This window comes from Rattus rattus, chromosome 1 (genome assembly GCF_011064425.1).
Source record: "Rattus rattus isolate New Zealand chromosome 1, Rrattus_CSIRO_v1, whole genome shotgun sequence".
Classification (NCBI taxonomy): domain Eukaryota; kingdom Metazoa; phylum Chordata; class Mammalia; order Rodentia; family Muridae; genus Rattus; species Rattus rattus.
The window spans coordinates 231176815-231201148 of NC_046154.1; the positions used below are offsets into that span (position 1 = coordinate 231176815).

Sequence of the window (24334 nt, forward strand, 5' to 3'; positions counted from 1 at the left end):
TGCAAGAATCGCCATGGCTTTTGATGAAATTCTACATCATGTAGGTGACCGTGGAAGATTTCAGATTTGGATGATTGTTGTTCTCAACATTTTATCTATGGTGTCATCTCCTCATGATGTCATGGAGAATTTTACAGCAGCCATTCCTGCTCATCACTGCAGTGTAAACCTTCTTGACACTTCAAGATCTGAAATTAGTATGGCCATGAACTTGACTACTGAAGCTATGATGAAGATCTCCATCCCAATGGGCCCAAATCAGAAACCTGAACAATGCCGACGCTTTAGGCACCCTCAATGGCAATTCATAGATTCCAATATATCAACTTCTAACAGCACTGAGCTAGAGACTGAGCCTTGCCTTGATGGATGGACGTATGACCACAGTGTCTTTACTTCTACCATTGTCACTGAGGTAAGATGCTTAAATCTAGTGGTGTCTAGTGAACTGGTGTCTAGAACTCTGACATCTAGTAGTAATGTAAGACATTTTTCACAAAACCTTGGGAATAAGGAAGGGGACGAGAAGTGTGTGTGTATGTGTGTGTGTACACGCACCCACATGCCTGTGTGTGTAAATACATATTTTAAATTTCCATATATTTGAAAACAGTAATGTCATCAGTCTATGAAATGTTTAACTAAATGTGGTGATTACATTCAGATATATGGTCAGTAGTGTATTCACATGACTTGCCTTATTTGGGTGAAAAAAATCTTAATTTTTTTTGTATTGTACATATATTTATTCCAGGATTTTTTACATTCTGTGTAGTTGTTTTTTGTTTTTGTTTTTTCTTTTTTGATAGTGAGCATGGCTTGCATTTTTTTTTAAAAAAATTATTAGATATATTTCTTTACTTACATTTCCAATGATATTCCCCTTCCCGGTTTCCTGTCCATAAGTCCCCATCCCCTTTCCTCCCCCTCCCCCATACGGGTATTCACACCATACGTACCCATTACTGCCCCCCTTCCCCTGCACTGGGGGTCCAACCTTGGCAGGACCAAGGGCTTCCCTTCCACTAGTGCCCCAACAAGGCTATTCTCTGCTACATATGCAGTTGGAGCCCTGGGTCAGTCCATGAATAGTTTTTCTGTAGTGGTTTAATCCCTAGAAGCTCTGTTTGGTTGGCATTATTGTTCTTAAGGGGTTTCAAGCTCCTTCAACTCTTTCAATTTTTCCTCTAATTCCCCCCAAGAGGGTCCTGTTCTTAGTTCCATGGTTTCCTGCTAGCATTGACCTGTGTATTGGAAATGCTCTGGATGTGTCTCTCAGGAGAGATATATAACCGGTCCCTTTGAGCATGCATTTTTTAGCTTCATCATTCTTATCTAGTTTTGGTGGCTGTATATACACAGACCACATGTGGAGCAGGCTCTAAATGGCCATTCCTTGAATCGCTGCTCTAAACTTTGCTTCCATATCCCCTCCTATGGATATTTTTACTCCCCCTTTTAAGAAGGAGTAGTAACATCCACATTTTGGTCATCCTTCTACTTGAGCTTCCTGTGGTCTGTGGATTGCATCTTGGGTAATTCAAGCTTTTTGGCTAATATCCACTTATCAATGAGTGCATACCAAGTGTGTTTTTCTGTGATTGAGTTACCACACTCAGGATGATATTTTCTAGTTCATTCCATTTGCCTATGAATTTCATAAAGTCATTGTTTTTGATAGCTGAGTAGTACTCCATGGTGTAGATGTTCCACATTTTTTTAATCCATTCCTCTGTTGAAGGGCATCTGGGTTCTTTCCAGCTTCTGGCTATTATAAATAAGTCTGCTGTGGAGCATGTGTCTCTGTTGTATGTTGGAGCATCTTTTGAGTATATGCCCAGGAGAGGTGTCCCTGGGTCCTCGGGTAGTGGAATGTTCAATTTTCAGAGGAACCACCAGACTGATTTCCAGAGTGGTTGTACCAGTTTGCAATCCCACCAACAATGGAGGAGTGTTCCTATTTCTCCACATCCTTGCCAGCATCTTTTGTCACCTGAGTTTTTTATCTTAGACATTCTGACTGGAATGAGGTGGAATCTCAGGGTTGTTTTGATTTGAATTTCCCTAATGAATAAGGATGTTGAACATTTCTTTAGGTGCTTTTTGGCCATTCGATAATCCTTAGCTGAGAATGTTGTGTTTAGCTCTGTACCCCATTTTTTAATAGGGTAATTTGATTCTCTGGAGTCTGTCTTCTTGAGTTCTTAGTATATATTTTATATTAGCCCTCTATCAAATGTAGGATATGTAAAGATCTTTTCCCAATCTGTTGGTTGCCTTTTTGTCCTAATGACAGTGTCTTTTGCCTTACAGAAAGAAGCTTTGCAGTTTTATGAGGTTCCATTTGTTGATTCTGGATCTTAGAGCATAAGTCATTGGCATTTTGTTCAGGAATTTTCCTCCAGTGCCCATGTGTTTGAGACTCTTCCCCACTTTTTCTTCTATTAGTTTGAGTGTATCTGGCTTGATGTGGAGGTCCTTGATCCACTTGGACTTAAGCTTTGTACAGGGTGATAAGAATGGATAGATCTGCATTCTTCTACATGCTGATCTCTAGGTGAACCAGCACCATTTGCTGAAAATGCTATCTTTTTTTTCCATTGGATGGTTTTAGCCCCTTTGTCAAAGATCAAGTGACCATAGGTGGGTCTTCAATTCTGTTCCACTGATCTATCTGCCTGTCTCTGTACCAATACTATACTGTTTTTATGTCTATTGCTCTGTAATACTGCTTGAAGTCAGGGATGGTGGGTGAAAAATCTTAAATTTATTATGTGCTATTAAGTAGTTTTATGTTTCAGTTTATTAATATTTAAGGCAGTGTCATTTTATGTTCTGTTTTTAGGGAAAATTCTAGTTAATGATGTCATCTGAATAATAATTATTAAAAATTCTAACTTTTCTCATAATATAACTATTTAGATTTATAGTGGCTGCAAGGATTATGTCTCTCCATTGACTGTTGCCTACTACTAAAAGAAGCTTCTCTGAGAAAGATTGAGAGCCATTAGGTCTATAGGTATACACAAATATTTATATGTGCATTAGTTAATCTTTTATTGCTGTGATAAAATACCATAATTAAGGCAACTTATAAAACAAAATTCTTTTTAGCTTATGGTTTCACAGGGTTAAAGTCCATAATGAAGGCATATGGGAACATCTGAGTACTTACATTTTATTCCAAAACCATGGGGCAGAGAGCAAGCATAGGGACTCTCATGAGTCTTTTGAAATCTCAATTTCTACTTCCAGTGACACAACAAGAAGGCCATACCTCCACATTCTTCCCCAAGAGTTCTACCAAATGGGAACCAAATATTCAAACACATGAATCTTGAGGGTTATTCTTATCCTACCAGAAGAAAGAATTTGACACTATTGTAATTAAACAAAGTAACAGTAACAAGTTCCATCCTAGTGCATATGACCTCCTCAGTCCTGGGATTCTGATCAATATTGCCATACCAAGCATGAAATTTTCCACTGTGAAGCAGGCCTCAAATCCAGTGGGAAAGTGATTAGTTATGACATTATTGTTAAATTTTTCTAACACCAGTGGATACATTTCCTATTAGAAATTGTTGTTTCAGGTATCTGAAACCTGCTCCTAAGCTAAGACAAATATCTTGCATTGTATAATGGATAGGGATATCCTCTTCATTGAAGGTTGAAATTGTAGAATAGAGATTAAGAAAATTTAACTACCTCTATTTGTTATAGTCACATTACCATTAAAGAGTAATATTAAACTATAAAGAAAAATGAAATTATGACATTCATATGTAAATTGATGGAGATGGAAATGATCATTCTGAATAAGGTAACCCAGAACTATAAAGACAAATATTGCATGCTTTCTCTCATCCTTAAATGTTAGTTTTGCATATTCACATATGTATGTGTTATTTGATTACTCATATAGGTCAGGAAATTATTAAGTGGCCACAGGAAAAGAGTTTCAAGAGGGTGGGTGAGATAGAATAAACTGTATAAAATTTTATAAGGAAGTAATGAAATTTTTTTTTAAAAAAAGGTTAGTTTGGGGTTTAAGAGAATAGAATAGAGGAGAGGACAGAACAAAGGAAGGGAGAAATAGCACTAAAACATTTACAAATGTTCCATGAATATCAACTACAATAAAAATACCTTGATATATGAAATCTGAATTTGGATGAATACTATATATTCTCCAATTAAGGCTGAATATTCTGCTGTTCCTTATTTTCTGTGCGTTCGCAAGTTCTGGATCTCTTTGTTGATCACCATTTATGATGAATGGAAATGGCTGGGAGCTGGCCTGAGTACTGCCTTTCTCCAGAAGGCGGCCAAAGAAGTGGAGCACAGAGCTGGAAAACGTAGTTTTGCAAAAGTAAAAGTTGCTTAGTATTAATAATATTTACTCTCTTTGATTCTTTGCTATTCTGGCACCAGAAGCCAATGACTTCAAGTAAATTGACACCTGTTGGGATTAGGTAAAAGATTTATTGCTAGCACTACCATCTCTGGCTAAGCAGACAGGAGCCCTTCACTGGACCAGAAAAGAATAAAGTAGTCACTCAAACAGAACACACACACACACACACACACACACACACACACACACACACACACACACACACACACACACACTATGCCCCACATACAGCAAAGCAGAAAATGGCTGCAATACCTTTTATTTTTTTTGCCTTTAGCTTTTTTTAAGCTTTTAGATAAAATGTTATGAAGACTTAAAATCCTTTACATACACATTGTGGTTGGGTCCATCCATCTTTCTCAATCAATTCCAGAAGTGTCATACTTGCTTCTTTTATTTACATATACATATACCTTCGTATGTACTTATAAACCAACAGAAAAAATATGTATGTATGTATGTATGTATGTATGTATGTATGTATGTATGTATGTATGTGGCAGATTCCCCCTAAGCCATCATCTTTATTTCTTTTCTCTGGGCTTTTCATAGACAAAAGTTCTTAGAAAAATTACATCATGGATAAAATATTATATAGAAGGGAAGTTACAAAAGGATGTTAATATTAAACTTAAAGTAGTGTTTCATTCTTTAAGCTCATTGTAAGTTCAAAGCAACAGTTTTTATGTGGCCTTGCCTTATCGTAGTGCACACCTGTGTTTTCATCCTTGCATCTGAATGATTTTCCTTAAACCAAAATTGTCTCAAGCCTACTTTCCTTTTGTAGTATAATTATGAAAGGTCATTATATTTCTTATTATGCTTTACTTACTATTATGAGAAGTGGGCATATTCTATTCTTGATTCTAACTTTATTACATTGTTCTAGGAAAACAACTAAAACTGTCTCTTAATCTTTCTTTCTAAGATTATTTAAATGAAATCCGGAACTCTATAAAATTGTTCATTCATCTAAATAGCATTAATTCATGAAAGCTCATCTTTATTTTGACCAGTAGGAAATCTCAATAGGTGGACTCATGCCCAGGGATTAGTATTTTAATTTAATAATGACAGGAAAGGCATATCAATTCCAAGAAGCAATCCTGAGATAAAGTCTCTTTGAGATCTTGCTTTTCAGAGCTCACCTATCTTAATCCATGCAAGAAAGGGGGCAACCTCCAAAAAGGCCACCTGTTAACCTTAGTCTATCCTAGATGGCCCCAGACAGAAGATGTTCTGATAAGAAGTGGCAGATGCATAAATCTATGCATATAATGTAATTCATTAGGAGTCAGCTTGATATTGTGTATGTTTAGCAAAATAATAGTGGTAGGTTCTCCCATAGGGCCAATGATATGTGGGCCACCAAGCTACCTAGGATGTAGTCACTGTCAACTTTAAACATTAATTGTAGATTACTTCTCATTATTCAACAAGTTTGCTCTCTAGCTTTACTTGAGGCATCATTTCAAATACTATATATAATTATTCAAGTTATAATATTTTTATTCACTCTTTTACAGTGGGATTTAGTATGCGATTTTCAGTCATTCAAATACTATGCACAAGCCACCTCTTTGGCAGGGCATTTTGTGGCTGCTCCTCTCTGTGGCATTATTTCTGATAGGTAAGTTTCATTTTTGACAGACTTCTATAAAGCTGTTTTAAAAGACTATATGTTTTTATTAAAAATTATGAACATTGAGAGAGGTTAGGTGGAGTATACAATATACATAGTAGATACGTTTCAAGTAAATAACCAACTTTGGATGACAGGTAGGTCGATCAATATGATAGGTTACCAATAAAAATAAACTTTGAATTGACTCTTGAAGAATTAACAGTTGGTACACAGAAAAATGGTTAGGGGACAAAAAAACATCACAAAATGTTATATAACAAATACTATTAATGAAAAATAGCATAGATTTAGCAATGGGAAACAAAGTTAAGTAGCTAAATTTGTAAGAATCGAACCTTCATTTTCTTCTTAAGTTTGACATACTGGATAGCCAGAAATTGTTGGCAATTCAAAAGGCTATGTGAATTTTCACATTTTAAAATTATGTAGTATGATTAAAGTATGTGTTTATGAAAATTCATTTGCTTGAAGTCTATAAGAAAGTTCATGACAGTAGGCAAACAAACAAACAAACGAACAAACAAACAAACAAACCAAAAACTGAGTATGGTGACTGCTTAAAACAAATGGGTTAAGAACAATATAATTTTTTTGTAATAATATTATTAACTTAATGTTAGGTATTAATATTTATGAGGAAGGATATAATCCAATTAGCATGTGTTGATATACATTACAAGAAAGAAGAAAAGTTAGTATTGAAACTTAAATGGTGGGGTTAGGGAGATGAGTGCTTGTTCTTTCAGAAGACCTCGATTTAATCCAGATACCCCCTTCTGGTTTCCATGGGTGCCTGCATGTGTCAACCCCCATCTCTCTCTCTCTCTCTCTCTCTCACACACACACACACACACACACACACACACACACACACAACTCTTAAAAAAAAAGAGCTTAGCATGTACCCGATGTGTTGGTGAAGTTCAGAAATTGAAAACTGTGCTATATTGGACACATAAATATAGTGACTATATAGTGACATTTATATAAAGATGTGTGACTTTAATTGTTTATGCTTGTATATGGATCCCAGAAAACGAGGGTAATGAGAATTCTTTGTGAATAAACTAATGATGTGTACACAACCAGTTGTTAGATCTTTTACTATTTTAACTATTACAATAGGTTTGGAAGAAAGCCATTGTTGATATATTGTTCCTTAGCCTATGGGATTTTGGGGACCTGCTGTGCCTTTGTCTCCAATTTCTCCTTGTACTGTGTTTTGAGATTCCTGTTATCTGCCTCTGCAAGTACTGTTGGGATGAACAGTCTTATTCTTGGTAAGTTTGGCTTGATCTCTACCCGCATTTTATCTTACCTTCCTGACGTCATCTTTCTTAAAAAATGTTATATATTGTGCTGGTCAGTTTTTGTCAACTTGGCACAAACTAGACTCATTTGGGAAGAAGAAACCTTAGTTGATAAGATGTCTTCACAGAATAGACTATAGGCAATGATATGGGATACTTTCTTGTTTAATGATCAATATTGGAGGATCTAGCCTGTTGTGAGTGGCCCCATATCCCCTGAGAACATGGCGAGCAAGCCAGAGAGCAGTCCTTCATGACCTCTGCTTCAGTTCCTGACTCCAAATTACTGCCCTTACTTCTCTTTATGATGATCTATAAACTCTAAGATGAATAAAAAAAAATAAAAACCCTCCCTACCTAGGTCGCTATCAGTCGTGGTGATAATTTACCAGTAAAATGCAAACTAATACAGAACTATTTTTTTTCTTTCAGTTTTAGAAGAAACATCGGTACAGTGGCACGCCACAGTCATAGTACTCAGTGGACTGTTCAGCAGTACTGGCCAGGCTGGGCTTGGGGGACTAGCATATGTGCTTTCAGATTGGCACTTAATTCAACTTACATCTGCCTTGCCCTACTTCATCTTTTTTATTTTGTTCTGGTATGTGAACTTTGATATGTCCTAACCCATTACATTCCAATGACTGTAATATGTGATGATAGTGTTATGTCCACTGAGGAATATTTTACCATTTATTCATGTACTCTAGGCTATTTTAAGTGTAATATTCAGGAAATAAACTTAAAAATCTTAGAAGAACATCCAATAACAGGATAATCCCTTCAGTTATTTTATAAAATTAAGTGAATGGTGACTCACAATTTCACTCCGGTATTACCTTTATTTTTCTCTTGGTTGTTGACATCAAGTCAGGAAAATCTATTTACATGACAACTAAGGACAGAGAGGTTTGAAAGTAGATCTGTTTTGATCCATTTAAAGCAAACACAAAACAGCCTTCTTTCTGAAAGCAACTATTTGATATTCTTTAAATTTTTAGTCTTCTTAGGAATAAAACACAAGACACCATTTTAAGTAAATAATATAAAATTAATACTATTAATTTTACTCTTTAAAATTGAAAGTTTTTTTAGTTAAAGTACTAAATAAACTCATTTAGATTTTAATAATGAAGTCTTTCCTCCTTACGAATAAAATGTTTCTTAGCTGTGAAAGAGTATTAAAAGGTGAAGCAGCAGGGTATGACAGTGGTATTAGTGAATAAATCAAGGGTTAGTTAGATCCTGGAATGTCCTGTATTGCTAAGAGGGATCATAGTCTATAAGATTATTCTTTTCCTGGATAGAACAGGAATGTCTTTGGACTGGAATATGACCTCCCCTTTTATTCACTGCCTTTTAAACAGCTGGGTACCAGAATCAGCCCGGTGGCTCATGATTACAGGAAAAACAGATCAAGCATTGAAGGAACTCCAGAGAATTGCCTCCATCAATGGGAAGAAAGACATTGCACAAAATCTAACCACTGAGGTACTAGACACACATGGCCATTATTTTAAAATTCCTATTGTCATCAAATAATAAAAAACACAGTGAAATAATAGGTAAATATATCCAAAAACTAGAATATGGGGTTAGACTCAAATTAAAATGAGTATTATTATCTCCTTAAAATGTCTATTTTAATTAAAATATATAATTTCCCCTTCACTTTACTCCTTCAATTCTTCCCATGACACCCCAATCATACTCCCTCATGAATTCATGGCCTCTTTTTTTTCTTTAATTGTTGTTTCTGTCTATGAATACCTAAATATGTAAATACAATTTAGACCCGTCTATTTAGGGTTATTTACATATATACAATTTCAAGGGTGATTACATGCTATTAGATAACCAATTAGAGAATCCATTCCCTGGAGGCAATTATTTCTCAATCTTTTGGTATTCCTTAGTTGCCTGGGTAGGGCCCGGTAAAAGTCATGTTAGCAAGTTTTTCTTGTCAAGGCAGCCATATTGTCCAGGTATCAGGGGTGATGTTCCCCTGTTCTTTATATGAGACACAATAAAAGCACAGTAGACTTCCTGATTCTCTGGCTCTTACTATCTTTCTTCTCCTTCTTTCTTGATGTCTCCTGACTCTAATGTGTAAGAGTTGTGACATAGATATATCAATTGGGGCTGGGAACTTCATGATCAATTAGTCGTTCTTTACATTTAGATCAGTTGTGGTTTTCCATAACAGTTTCTTTCTTTTACAGAGAGAATTTTATTGGGTCAGAGATGAGGACTATATTTACCTATAGGCATAAGAACAAATATGCAGAGTGCAGTTAGGAATTATTCTGATTTAGTAAAGTGGTGGTAGACCTTCCTCGGAGATACTTGACCTTGCCAGGTCTAGGTACTTAGCTTAGTTTCTTGCCTGTTGAGTGGGCCTTGCATCCAATTAGACTATTGTTTACCACCAAGATATGCATGCCATTATCATGCCATTAGTGATATCTTATGAGACTGGCCATTGTTGAGATTCATAGGCATCACATCTGGGTTAGGACTATTGGTCATTTCCTTTCTTTGGCAGCCTTCCTATACAATCACAGCTAGTCACTAGAGAAGAGGTATTCAGGTTAGATCTAGTTCAATCCAATGTACATGCAAAGTTCATAGTTTCATTTTACTTTACTCCTTGGGACCATTTATATGGAAATTTTTTCCAGCCTTTTATTCTAAGATAGTGTGTGTCTTTGTCACTGAGGGGTATTTCCTGTATGAAGCAAAATGCTGGATCCTGTTTACATGTCAAGTCTGTTAGTCTATGTTTTTTTATTGGAGAATTAAGTCCATTTATGCTAAGAGATTATTAAGGACCAGTGATTGTTACTTCCTGTTATTTTTGTTGTTAGAGGTGGAATAATGTTTGTGTGGTTATCTTCTTTTGGGTTTGTTGAAAGAAGATTGCTTTCTTTACTTTCCTCCTGAATAAGGTTATATGTTCTACATTTTTGTTATCCATTCATCAACTGAAGGATTATTAGACTTATTTTCTAGCTATTATGAATTTAGCAGCAGGGAACATATATGTAGAAGTACCCCTTTTCAAATATTCATGGCATTTGTGATTTTTCAACATTATTTTAAGATTGTATTGGGAGTATGAAAAGAATTGAGGGGTGTGTGCAGGTATTTCAGAAGTGGGCATTGTGTGTGTCATGCTGTGAATGGTAGGAAAGAAAGTCTCACAGATGTTGTAACTTGAGTTCAAACCTAATATTGTACTTACAGTCTATGGAGATTGTCAATTTTTCTAAATGGAAAAAATGATCAAAAATAACATTTGGGAATTTTCTTTTTTAAATGTGCCACGGAGAAATGTTCTTGGGAAGATCCCCTCTCCCCACTCCAATTGGTTATCTAATGCCAAGCACTCAACCCTGAGATCATATCCAGGTGACAGGAAAGGGCAAGGGAGCTACTTTTTGTCATGACATTGATGACTGCAAACTCACAGTAAAGAAAGAGGGACATAGAAGGTCTATATGACAACCCCTACTTCCAGCCTAACCCACCACCAAAAGTTATAGCCTGAATAGAAATCCATCAAACAGAAATCTTGAAAATTGTGATAAGAATGCAGAAGCGTAAGTTCCCCATGGTTGATGGCTTCTGGTAGAAGTGCCAGCAGGGAATGACTCAATATTCTTTAAGGGACTGGACATTGGGAGTTTGACAATGCTCAAGAGCAAAACAAATTGGACTTCTTTTTTTCTTCTTCACTGTTGGGGTGGGGGTGGTGTTACAAGGCTAGGAGATGGAACTGGGAGGAATAGGAAGTGTGATCAAAGTTCATGATGTGCAGTTCCCAGACAGTCAATAAAAATATGAAAAAAAAATTGAACTAAAAATCTTTTTAAAAGTTGATTCCAAAAGTTAATATTTAATGTAGACTTTCGCTGAAAATGATTTCACCTAAGTTAATAGCAATATAAGATAATTAAACATCTGCAAAGATACAATAAAAATTAACTGCAATTTTTCTAGTAGTTAATCAGGTATAGGACTTGACTCATTATGAAATATAATTGATACAGTGGGGATGCCTAGAAAGAGTTTGACAACAGTTACTCAGTTTGAGCATCAATTATCTATGACTGCATTGGACTAGACTGCTTCAATAGATTCTAATGAGAAACAACTTAGGAATTCTTAGGAAGTAATTTTATAATTTTTACTAGGAAACCTTTATACAACTTATATAGTATATACTTCTTCATTTAAACATTTAATAAGTTATCTTACTTGCATTCACATGTTGCTAACTGGGGACTGTGCTAGTGGAGATTTGTCTCTACAACCTCTCAGTTCTGGAAGCCATGTTAGGCTTCCTATGTGTATAGATATTTGGTCATTCAAAGATTTCTGACGGGGTTGAAGACTGATTATAGGCTCATAGCCTATCAGGCTGTTTAACTCTGAAAATACATATTTTATTAGATAGTTATCAGATAGTGTACAAGCTAGCCAAGATATAATGTAGATTTTAAGCCTTTCTTAAGCTGGAATGGATAACTAATGTTCTGTTTTACTGATATAGGAACTGGGTGTTGAGAATGTGATATGCTTTACAAATTGTAGAATGGTTAAAATTGTACTGAATTTATATGTAAGTGAAATGTCTTTTTAACTGGACAAAAAAGGGGGAAATGTTGTGGTTTGCCTTGGAGTTATCTGTATTTTGATGCTAATTCCACTGCCCCAAGGACAGCTGCCTAGTCACATACTCAGGAATCAGGTGACTTCACCAGAACCTTGCCATTGAATTTGCAAAGTACAGGTGAGGGGCAGGTACAGGATAGAAGGAAGCCTGTCATTGGAGGAGAAGGAAGGATGGGCAGAAGAGAAGTTTGAAGGAGGAGAAGAGGAGAGAGGAGATGGAGAGAGGGGAGAAGCCATGGCAGGTGATGTTAAGATTCTACTCTGTGTATTTACAGGTTGTTATCAATGTTCTTAAGGGATTGAATGGTACCGGGCTTTGTATGTTTAAGTGGGCAATTATATCTTATCAATTGGGTCAAAGATTATTGTGTTGTGTGTTCTTTTATGTGAGGGTTTGAGTGTAGGAAAGCGTGCGGCTGGGATGTGTTTTCACCAAGATATCTAGCAGATATCTTGGGACACTGAGGTGTGGACATAGTGGGGTAAAAGACAACCATTACCGTTTTAATTTTATATTTTTACGACATATCTTTATTTTTTACTTATTTGCTTCAAAATTTTAATTGCTTTCATTAATCATTTTGTGTATATGTATTGTGGGCACACACTTGAAAGGAGGGTCATATGACGGTCAGAGGACAATTTATGGTAGTCAGTTCTAGACGTGACCTGTGGGTGCTGGGATTAAACTTAAGTCATGGGACTCAGCGGCAAGTGCTTTCACCTTAAGCAGTCTTGCCACTCCTATTTTCCTTTTAGATGATTGGAGTAAGATCAATTCCACTTTGCTTTTATTAGCTGGTCACAGATGGAATATGACAGCCTAGAAGAGTGAAATAAAACTTGTGGAGAATTTGTTTCAAACTTTTGTTCAACCTAAATATGTTGCCTTGATTTTTATTTTATTTTTATTTATTTATTTTTTTCATTTTAAGGACTTGCGATCCAAAGTTAAGGAAGATGTGTGTTCAACTGTAAAGCATTTCAGAATAAAGGACATCATTATTAATCCCATGATACGTAAAATCGTGCTTTGTTATTCCAGTGTACTGTGAGTACGTTACACCCCTCCCTTCATTATCAGTCGACCACGTCAGCATCATGCTAAGACCTTTGAGGAATGTCCGGGGTAAACAGTTGTCTCCTTTCCCCTTTATTCAAGACACTAGAGACCAAATTACAAATATATGTAGGGAAGGATTAAAATCAACTCACACGGCTCAATTTTTTTGAAAGTGTTCATAGAATGGTTGTAATTTACAGAAACTGGAAAAATGTAAACAAGAATTTAAAAAGGCAATTTAGACCTCAACTAAGTTTCGCTAAATAATGAGAATGATAAAGCAGATTTTTAATGAAATCAAACAATTTTATTTATACTGTAAAGCAGTGAGCCTCAATGTAGAACACTGAAATCAAATCCGCACAAATTTCAAGTCTTGCTCAAAATTTCTGGTCTTCTTTGATGCCTAGATGTTACAAATGAATATCTTTGCAACACACTGGGCAATTATATGAAAACAGTGGGACAGGGTCATTCCAAGTGATTATACATTTCTACACGACAACAACAGCCACCTCCAGTGAATTTACTTCTAGTCCAAATTTCAGGAAAAGAAAAATGACCTCAGGATAAATTATTATATGAAAGATTATTGTAATCTTGCATGATATATTCTTGCACTGTATCAAGAGTTACAGGATGCAGCTTTTGAGACCATGATTTTCTATATAGAAAATGATTACTAAAGAGAGCTTTATACTCCTTGCCCAGGATTTGACACACGTCAAATGTAGAACGTAGAGTCTATTAGAGCAGTAAGCTAAGAATGTTTTAAATTTTCTTATAAACTTTTCTCAATTTATTGATAATTTCTACAATCATCTTGTTTTTGTTTTTCATAAGTTCTATAACATTATAAAACTCAGTTTTATCCAATACTTGAAATATTTATTTTAGTTGTATTTATTTAGTTGTATTTATTTTAGTTGTAAAGGAAATGATGATTCAAAGTGTGCACGCGCGCGCGCGCACACACACACACACACACACACACACACACACACAAATAAAATGTTTTGTTTCCTCAGTTGGATGAATGCCTCTGTGTGCTCTCTCCCAGTTTTGCAGAACTTTTTAGCATTTTTGGCCTCTTGTTGGATGTTCACATGTTGGGAAAGAACATATTCGTGACCCAGATTCTCCTAGGAGTGATAGACATACCCAGTAAATCACTCACATATTTTATATTAAGAAATGTAAGACGTCGTCCTTTAATTGCTTTTTTGCTCTTTGCAACTGGAGGTTGTATTACCATCACCATATTTCTCTCTGAAGGTGAGACTCGCAGTGTTCGTAATCTTATTATTAATGTATATTCATGTAGACTTGGATTTTCAAATACAAAAATGTAATTGATACTCTACTGCCTAAAAGAATACTATACCCTATTTACTTAAATATTTATTTTATTTTTAATTATATATGTGTGAGGATGCATGCGTGATATATGTAGATGCAGAGGTATATGAATATGGATGTCCTAGGTGATGCATAGGTATATGAATGTGGATGTCCTAGGTGATGCATAGGTATATGAATGTGGATGCCCTAGGTGGTCAGAGGCATTAGATCACTTAGAAATAGAACTGTAGGAAGTTGGGAATAGGCTGCCTGATATGGGTTCTGGGAAAGAATTCTGGTCCTCTGAAGAGCAGTAGGTTCTCCTAACTGCTGAGCTTTTTATTCCAGCTCTCTATTTTAAAAGAACTTCCATATTCAACAAACTCCCTGTCTGTCTGTCTGCCTGCCTGGCTGCCTGCCTGTCTATCTCTGAAAACAGTAGAAGGGATAAAAACATTAAAAGATATTTCCAAGACAATCAAAGTTATGTTTTGTAGCTTTCTCCTATGAGATTTATTTTTAGTTAAATTTCAGGATAAAAAACTGAGCATAGAAATACAGGATTTTTTTCTAAATGTACATGGATTGCATGATGAACCCTCATACTAGATTAAGAGTAGCCAGAGGAAGATGGAGCCCATAAATATCTGTATGGAAAATGATGCACTGAGAGAGTTCTTGTAAAGGTCAAATAGCAATAGTTGATTCTCTCCTTCTGTGACTTGGGCTCCAGGGACCAAAATCATGTACTTTTTTTGTTTTGTTTGTTTTTTTTTTTTTGAGTTTTTAAAAACATCATTTGTTTGAGGGTACAGTTATTCGTTTGGCTTTTTTGTTTTCAAGTAGTAACATACATTTCAGTCTATGCCTTCATCATATACTTTTTTTACCTTTTTTATTTCTCCTTTGTATCTCTATGTACATATCTTCCTTTTTATTGGATATATTTCTTTATTTACATTTCAAAAGTTATTCTCTTTCCCGGTTTCAGTTTCCTGCCCATAAGACCCCTATCACTTCGTGCTCCCCCATAGGAGTGTTCCTCCCATTAATCCCCCCTTAAGACCCTTCCAACATTCCCCTGCACTGGGGGTTCAACCTTGGCAGGACCAAGGGCTTCCCCTTCCACTGGTGGCCCAACAAGGCTATTCTCTGCTACATATGCAGTTGGAGCCCTGGGTCAGTCCATGTATAGTCTTTGGGTAGTGGTTTAGTCCCTGTAAACTCTGGTTGGTTGGCATTGTTGTTCTTATGGGGTTGCAAGCTCCTTCAGCTCTTTCAATCCTTTCTCTAATTCCTCCAATGGGGGTCCAGTTCTCAGTTTAGTGGTTTGCTGCTAGCACTGACCTCCTTATTGGATATGCTCTGGCTGTGTCTCTCAGGAGAGATCTATATCCGGTGCCTGTCAGCATGAACTTCTTAGCTTCAAGCAATCTTATCTAGTTTTGGTGGCTGCATATATATGGGCCGCATGTGGGGCAGGCTCTGAATGGCTGTTCCTTCGGTCTCTGCTCTAAATGTTGCCTCCATATCCCCTCCTATGGATATTTTTATTCCCCCTTTTAAGATGGAGCAGAAGCATCCGCATTTTGGTCATCCTTCTTCTTGAGCTTCATGTGGTCTCCAAATTGCGAATTGGGTAATTCAAGTATTTAGGCTAATATCCAATTATCAATGAGTGCGTACCATGTGTGTTTTTCTGTGCTTGGGTTATCTCACTCAGGATGATATTTTCTAGTTCATTCCATTTGCCCATGAATTTCATGAAGTCATTGTTTTTGAATGCTGAGTAGTACTCCATTGTACCACATTTCCGAATCTGTTCCTCTGTTGAAGGGCATCTGGGTTCTTTCCAGCTTCTGGCTATTTTAAATAAGGCTGCTATGAACATAATGGAGCATATGTCTTTGTTATATGTTGGGGCATCTTTTGGGTATATGCCCAAGAGAGGTATAGCTGGGTCCTCAGGTAGTGGAATGTTCAATTTTCTGAGGAATCTCCAGACTGATTTCCAGAGTGGTTGTACCAGTCTGCAATCCTACCAACAATGAAGCAGTGTTCCTCTTCCTGCACATCCTCACCAGCATCTGCTGTCACTTGAGAACTTTTATCTTAACCATTCTGATTGGTGTGAAGTGGAATCTCAGGGTTGTTTTGATTTGCATTTCCCTGATGACTAAGGATGTTGAATATTTCTTTAGGTGCTTCTCAGCCATTCAATATTCCTCAGCTGAGAATTGTTTAGCTCTGTACCCCATTTTTAATAGGGTTATTTGGTTCTCTGGAGTCTAACTTCTTGAGTTCTTTCTATATTTTGGATATTATCCCTGTGTCAAATGTAGGATTGGTAAAGATCTTTTCCCAATCCGTTGGTTGCCGTTTTGTCCTAACCACAGTGTCTTTTGCCTTACAGAAGCTTTGCAGTTTTATGAGGTCCCATTTGTTGATTCTTGATCTTAGAGCATAAGCCATTGGCATTTTGTTCAGGAAATTTTCCCCAGTGCCCATGTGTTTGAAACTCTTCCCCACTTTTTCTTCTATTAGTTTGAGTGTATCTGGTTTAATGTGGAGGTCCTTGATCCATTTGAATTTAAGCTTTGTACAGGGTGATAAGAATGGATCAATTTTCATTCTTTCCCATGCTAACCTCCAGCACCATTTGCTGAAAATGCTATCTTTCTTCCATTGGATGGTTTTAGCTCTTTTGTCAAAGATCAAGTGACCATAGGTGTGTGGGTTGATTTCCGGGTCTTCAATTCTGTTCCACTGCTCTGCCTGTCTCTGTACCAATACCATACAGTTTTTTATGACTATTGCTCTGTAGTACTGCTTGAGGTCAGGGATGGTACTTCCCCCAGACGTTTTTTTATTGTTGAGGATCGTTTTTGATACCCTGTGTTCTTGGTTATTCCAAATGAATTTGCAAATTGCTCTTTATATCTCTATGAAGAATTGAATTGGAATTTTGATGGGGATTGCATTGAATCTGTAGATTGCTTTTGACAAAATGGCCATCCTGCCAATCCAAGAGCATGGGAGGTCTTTCTATCTTCTGAGATCTTATTTAATTCTGTTTCTTTTCTTTTCCTTTCTTTCTTTCTTTCTTTCTTTCTTTCTTTCTTTCTTTCTTTCTATATTTATTTATTTATTTTGAAAAGATGCTTCTTTTGGCAATGTCCTTACAATCTCAGATGCATGGCAGCATTTTTATAAAATCCACAGGAAGTAAATCTCCTTGACCTCATTTTCTTTCTTTCTTTTTTTTTTCATCTTTATTAACTTGGGTATTTCTTATTTACATTTTGATTGTTATTCCCTTTCCCGGTTTCCAGGCCAACATCCCCCTAACCCCTCCCCCTCCCCTTCTCTTTGGGTGTTCCCCTCCCCATCCTCCCCCCATTACCACCCTCCCCCCAACAATTACATTCACTGGGGGTTCAGTCTTGGCAGGATCAAGGGCTTCCCCTTCCACTGGTGCTCTTACTAGGCTATTCATTGCTACCTATGAGGTTGGAGCCCAGGGTCAGTCCATGTATAGTCTTTGGGTAGTGGCTTAGTTAGTCCCTGGAAGCTCTTGTTGGTTGGCATTGTTGTTCATATGGGGTCTCAAGCCCCTTCAAGCTCTTTTAGTCCTTTCTCTGATTCCTTCAATGGGGGTCCCATTCTCAGTTCAGTGGTTTGCTGCTGGCATTCCCCTATGTATTTGCCGTATTATGGCTGTGTCTCTCAGGAGAGATCTATATCCGGTTCCTGTCAGCCTGCAGTTCTTTGCTTTATTTTATGCATGATATTTCATTTATTTAAGCCATAAAGAGATTTTTGTTAATTTGATAATTTTGTTATTATCTGGTTCTATTTTTTTTCAATATGCCTATTTTGTTTCTAATGAGACAGTGCAGGAAAGGGTGTGGATTTGTGTGGGTGGGGAGTTACATAGGATCTATGAAGAGTTATAGGAGGGGAAACCATAATCAGAATATGTATTTTCAATAAAAAAGTAGTACTTGATTCCAGATAATGGCTTAGTAGTTAATATTTTAGAAAACATTTGTAAATGTTTTGAATTAGAGGTAAATAAATATTGATAGATAAGCATTTTCTCCCTTTAACATTGTTTGCAGACATGTATGTCTTGCGTCTTGCTATTTTCATTTTGGGAAAAGGATGTTTCGCAGCTTTCATTTCTATAAACACAGCCTACTGCAATGAACTTTCACCAGTACCACTCAGGTAAGAAAGTGCAATGGTTCATCCTGAATACTGGTGGAACATTCTAGAAAATTCCATGAGTAAAATAGATACCATTTCACAAGACATTCCTAGCATTTAGCCTACTTTAAAAAAGTTTTGTGGAGTGTTGAGAAGATGTGTATTCTGATTCTGTTGGATGGAATAGTCGATAGATTTGTTAGGCCTATTTGATTTATGGTGTGGTTTAACTCTAGACTGTATGCTGACTCATAGTTTGGATAATCTGTGTCTTTGTTGGGTTACTATTGCTGTGATAAAAGACCATGACCAAAGCAACTTGTAAGGGAAAACGTTTATTCAGCTTATTCTTCCATATCACAGTTTCACCATAAAATGAAGTCATGACAGGAACCCAAGCAGGGCAGGAACCTGGAGGCAGTAACTGATACAGTGGCTATGGAGGAGTGCTTACTGGCTTGCTCTACATGGCTTGTTCAGCCTGCTTTCTAATAGAATCTGGTACCACCAGCCCAGGAATGACACCATCCAATGGGCTATGCATTCCCCATCAATCGCTAATTTTAAAAATGCCTTAGAGAACTATCTGCAACCTGATCTTATAGAGGCATTTTTCTTAGATGAAGTTCCCTCCTCTTTGATGACGTTACCCTGGGTCAAGTTGACACAAAACTAAGCAGTACAACCTGTCTAAAGGAAAGTGAGTTTGATGTGATGTGATGTATGTGTGAGTTGTGTGTGTGTGTGTGTGTGTGTGTGTGTGTTTGTGTGTGTGTATCTTTATGTCTAGGAGTACAGGTCATAAAAGTGGAGAAGAGAAGGGAAAATACAAGAGTAGAGGAAGGAGAGAAGATGAGAATTGAGATGAAATGCATATGACATGAAAATAGAAGGCAGGGTAACTCTGGGGAAAGGACCTGTGAGGCTGGGTATGAGAAAGGGAAGAGGGAAGAGAGAGTAATGAATAACAACTATACATAATTACCTATGTATAAAAGCATCTTAGCTAAACCAATCATCTCATAAGCCAACTTAAAAGATAAAATAAACAGAAAGTGTCTTTCCATAATGTTAAAGACAAGTGGCTGACATTTAGGCAGCAGTTGAAATAATAATTTAGCAGGTAAAAATATTCTATAATATTTTTCCATCTCCCATTACATCATCACACTTTGAAAACTCTGCTTACATACAAAAATCTCAGCACACAGACTATCATCGTCTTCTTACTCTATCTTGTCAGGTTTAAAATAATATCCTAACCCTAGCCTATGACTTTGCATCTTTGATGGCTCGAAGATCACTTGTGTATAAAATTTGAAAAGTTATTTTCCTGAAGATGTTTTCATGTACAGAAACAAAATGTTGCATATTAAGGATGGATGCCATGTTGCACCATGACCAGTCATATGATACAGCCTTAATCATTCATATGTGTTCAAGGATGTTAGAGCTTCAGGTAGTCAAATCTAATCTAAGACTTTTTCTTACAAAACTGAGCCCCTTGTTTGTTTGCTAAACATGCATTTCCTATGGATGCATTTTCTATTACCATTAGAAGAACTTTCTAATTTTTTCATCTTCAGTAGAAAATCTCAAAACATTTTGACAATCTAAATTATTTCATGTATAATGGAGAATAACAGACAACTTCTTTTGGAAGTTACTGAAAATCTTGCTTGTTGGTTCATTATTTACATTTCTTTGTGGAGGATATTTTGTCTTCTCCTCCTCCTCATCTTCTTCATCTTCTCCCTTTTATTAAAAATATATTGTTTTCTCACATAATATATTCTGATTGTGAACTCCTCTTCCTCTGCTTCTCCCATTTCTCTTTACACACCTTCCCATATGGATCCACTTCTTTTCTGTCTCTAGGAAAGAATGGGTTTCTAAGAGATAATAATAAAATATAATTAAAGAAAATATAATTAGGCTAAAAAAACCCAAAACTATCCAATCAAAGTAAGACAAAACTTACACACAAAAGGAAATGATCCCCAGAGAGGGCATATAAATCAGACACCCACCTTTTCACACATTCAGGAATCACATAAAAATATTGAACTTAAAGCCACAATGTATACCCAGAGGACCTGTGTGGATCTGTGCTTACGCCATCAGTCTATTAGTTCATATGAGCTTTTCTGATGTTGATTTAGGGAAGCTTGTTTTCTTGATGTCCTCCATCCCCTTTGGCTCTTATATTCATTCAACTTCCTCTTTAGTATGGTTCCCTGAGCTCTGAGGGGGGAATTTGATGAAGACATTCTATTTAGGGCTGAATAGGTCTTTCTTTCTCTGTGTGTGTGTAATGTCTGGCTGAGGGTTTCTCTATTGGTGAAGGTCCTCTGATTATGGCTGAAGAAGACTCTGATATATGAGTGTAGCAGAATATCATTAGGAGTCATTTTTTTTAAGATCAAGAGTATTTGGTTTTTACCCCAGGTCTCTGGGCTATGTAGTCTCTGGTTCTTGGTTCCTAGTATGTATACCATTTTCTGGAGTGGGCCTTGTGTCAAATCAGGCATTGTTTAGTTACCCCACAAGCTCTAGGCCAGCATTGCCTTAGTATGTTTTCCAGGCAGGATATCATTGTAGATGAAAGATTTTGTGGCTGGGTTGGTGTTTTTATTTCACTTTGGTAATATGCAGAGTACCTTTCTGTACCCAAAAGGCTATGAAGTAGGAGTGAAGGCTTTATGTAGGCAGCAGCTCAACCTATATATTTTCAGTGAGTTATCTGTATTTTGTCTATAGCAATGGGGTCTTGCAGTCAGTTTGTGGAGTGTAACCCAGTGTCTTGGCAAGAGTCTGGATTATTTGAATATATCATGTGATTGTTTCTCAACTCAATTGGATATAACCAAATTTCCCTACTAATGCTGCATTACTTTAATTAATCAGTCAAAAAATTTCCTATTACTCTTATCAAATAATACATATTCTCTTATGACAAAATTCTCCATTATCAATGGACATTTCTTGATTTTGAACCACCAACATAACAAGGCATCTTTTTAATGATTATATTTTTATATATCAGTTAGGGATCCCATTCCCTTAAATCAGAAGATATGTAATTTTGTTTGTCTGTAGAGGAGTTAAGGAAGTTTTTGGTGGGATACAGCACATCCAGCAGCAAGATGTGATTGTTAGACAACCTTGAATTTACCTGATAAAAGCTAACTTTTTAGAAAGATATTTTGTTGAGTTATGAATAGAGAGGCATCATATTTTGTGTGTACAGGCCATTTGCTTATTGAATAAATATGCATCCTTAAAGCCTTCCTGCCATAAGTTAGATTCCAGAGAATCAAATAACTCTATTAAAAATGGGAACAGAGCTAAATAAAGAATTCTCAACTGAAGAATACTGAATGGCTGAGAAACACCTAAAGAAATGTTCAACATCCTTAGTCATCAGGGAAATGCAAATCAAAACAACACTGAGATTCCACCTCACACCAGTCAGAATGGCTAAGTTCAAAACATCAGGTGACCACAGGTGCTGGCAAGGATGTGGAAAAAGAAGAACACGTCTCCATTGTTTGTGGGATTGCAAGCTGGTACAACAACTCTGAAAATCAGTCTGGTGGTTCCTCAGAAAATTGGACATAGTAGTACTACCCGAGGACCAAGCTATACCACTCCGGTACCACTCCTAGGCATATACCCAAAAGATGCTCCAGAATATAATAAAGACACATACTCCACTGTATTCATAGGCATTTTATTTATAATAGCCAGAATCGGGAAAGAGCCCAGGTGTCCTTGAACAGAGGAATGGATACAGAAAATGTGGTACATTTACACAATGGAGTACAATTCAGCTATTAAAAATAACGACTTCATGAAATTCTTAGGCAAATGGATGGAACTACAAAATATTATCCTGCATGAGGTAACCCAATCACAAAAGAACACACATGGTATGTACACACTGATAAGTGGATATTAGGCCAAAAGTTTGTGATACACAAGATACAATTTAGAGTCTACATGAAGCTCAAGAAAAAGGAAGACCAAAATGTGGACGTTTCAGTTCTTCTTAGAAGGAGGAACAAAATACTTACCGGAAAAAATACAAAGTATGCAGCAGAGATTGAAGGAAAGGCCATCCAGAGACTGCCCCACTAGGGTATCCATGCCATATGCAGCCACCAAGACCAGACATTATTGTCAATGCCAAGAAGTGCTTGCTGACAGGAAAATAATATAGCTGTCTTCTGAGAGGCTCTGCTAGAGCCTGACAAATACAGAGGTGGATCCTCACAGTCAACCATTGGACGGAGAACTGGGACCACAGGGGAGGAGTTAGAGAAAGTCTGAAGGAGCAGAAGGGGTTTGCAACCCTATAGGAAGAACAATATCAACCAATCTGGGCCCTTTCCCCCAGAGCTCCCAGGGACTAAACCACCAACCAAAGAGTACACATGGAGTGATCCATGGTTCCATTTGTATATGTAGCATAGGATGGTGTGTTGGGCATCAATGAGAGAAGAAGTCTTGTAAGTTTGAGGAACTTCCTTTCAACTGTAGGAAGTAGTCAAATCTCACAGTTGTAAGGAGGTTCCTCATATAAGCAGGGGGAGGGGGTATGAAAGAGAGAGGAACTGGGAAAGGTGATAATATTTGAAATTTAAACACATAAACTATCCAATTAGAAAAAAGACCAAGCTGATAGGTTCATGTTTTGCATCTCTGGTCTCTTTTGAAGGTCAACTCTAAGTGGTATTTATATATCTGTTGCTCGATTAGCATCAGTCCTGTCTGCACTAACACTTGTTACTAGAAAGTATTTTGTACATCTTCCCATGATTTTCTGTGGAGTCCTACCCATAGTGGCAACAATCAACATCTACTTTCTGCCAGAGACCTTTAATCATCCAATTACTGACACTATCAAGGATATGGAGAAAAGGTGAGATTTTTATGTTGGGGAAGAAAATGGAAGGGGACTGTGGTTGATATGTAAATTGAACCTAAAATAAATTGTGGAAAGAAAAATGAATATGTTGGGAAATCTGAATGAACATTTAAGAGAGATGTGCAATGTCTTGTGCATTATGAATAAACTTTATTTGTATATTTTAATATCTCTCACACTTTTATGTCCATTCATCTGATCCTTTTAAATTTTTTGATTCCCGGAACAGATTGATGAGCAAAAACATCAGTGAAAAAGAAGGGCAAGACTTCTTAGAAACTACCAACTGCTAAAGAAGCCAAGATCCACAGGGTTTCATCCATGCAAATCCTCTTTATTCTGTTCTGTACCCTAGAGACTTTACTCATTGATTGGCATTCATGAATAAACTTACTAAATGAAATTAGTGCAAAAGTGAATCTCTCAGTGAGGAATCCATAATATAGATGCAAATCTTAAGGCTTTATCAAATACTGGAGTACAGGTTCCTTTCCTGAAAAATGTAAAACAAATTTGTGCAATAAGTATTTTTTATAATATTATATGGAAAGGATTCTTTTTAAAATTAAAGATTAAGGACAAACTTTCCAAACAAAGAAAAGAAAAACACAACTGAATCTCATTTTGTGCTTTTTCTGAAATATATATATTTTGATTTGTAAATCTTGAGGAGAATAAGCATTGAAACTTACAGACTGTGTTGAACAATACATGATAATCATTTAGAGGATAAATGTACTAC

The 24334-nt window shown here is 36.6% G+C and overlaps 1 protein-coding gene across 1 annotated transcript; it reads left to right on the forward strand.

The window, feature by feature from the left end:
• The first annotated feature begins 13 nt into the window (after positions 1 to 13).
• LOC116890095 (solute carrier family 22 member 22-like) lies at positions 14 to 23885 on the forward strand. The gene is made up of 10 exons (XM_032890845.1): positions 14 to 415; positions 5944 to 6047; positions 7188 to 7342; positions 7805 to 7973; positions 8740 to 8863; positions 12985 to 13100; positions 14173 to 14387; positions 18575 to 18683; positions 23383 to 23586; positions 23822 to 23885. Exons 1-10 carry the CDS (start codon positions 14 to 16, stop codon positions 23883 to 23885), a joined length of 1662 nt encoding a protein of 553 aa, XP_032746736.1.
• The last annotated feature ends 449 nt before the right edge of the window (positions 23886 to 24334 follow it).

Excerpts from the sequence above, each read along its gene's own strand:
- LOC116890095 (XM_032890845.1), top strand. The coding sequence starts at position 14 with ATGGCTTTTGATGAAATTCTACATCATGTAGGTGACCGTGGAAGATTT. Across the intron at positions 14,388-18,574 it reads CACCATATTTCTCTCTGAAG|ACATGTATGTCTTGCGTCTT; the intron begins GTGAGACTCGCA and ends CATTGTTTGCAG. Across the intron at positions 23,587-23,821 it reads ATCAAGGATATGGAGAAAAG|ATTGATGAGCAAAAACATCA; the intron begins GTGAGATTTTTA and ends TTCCCGGAACAG.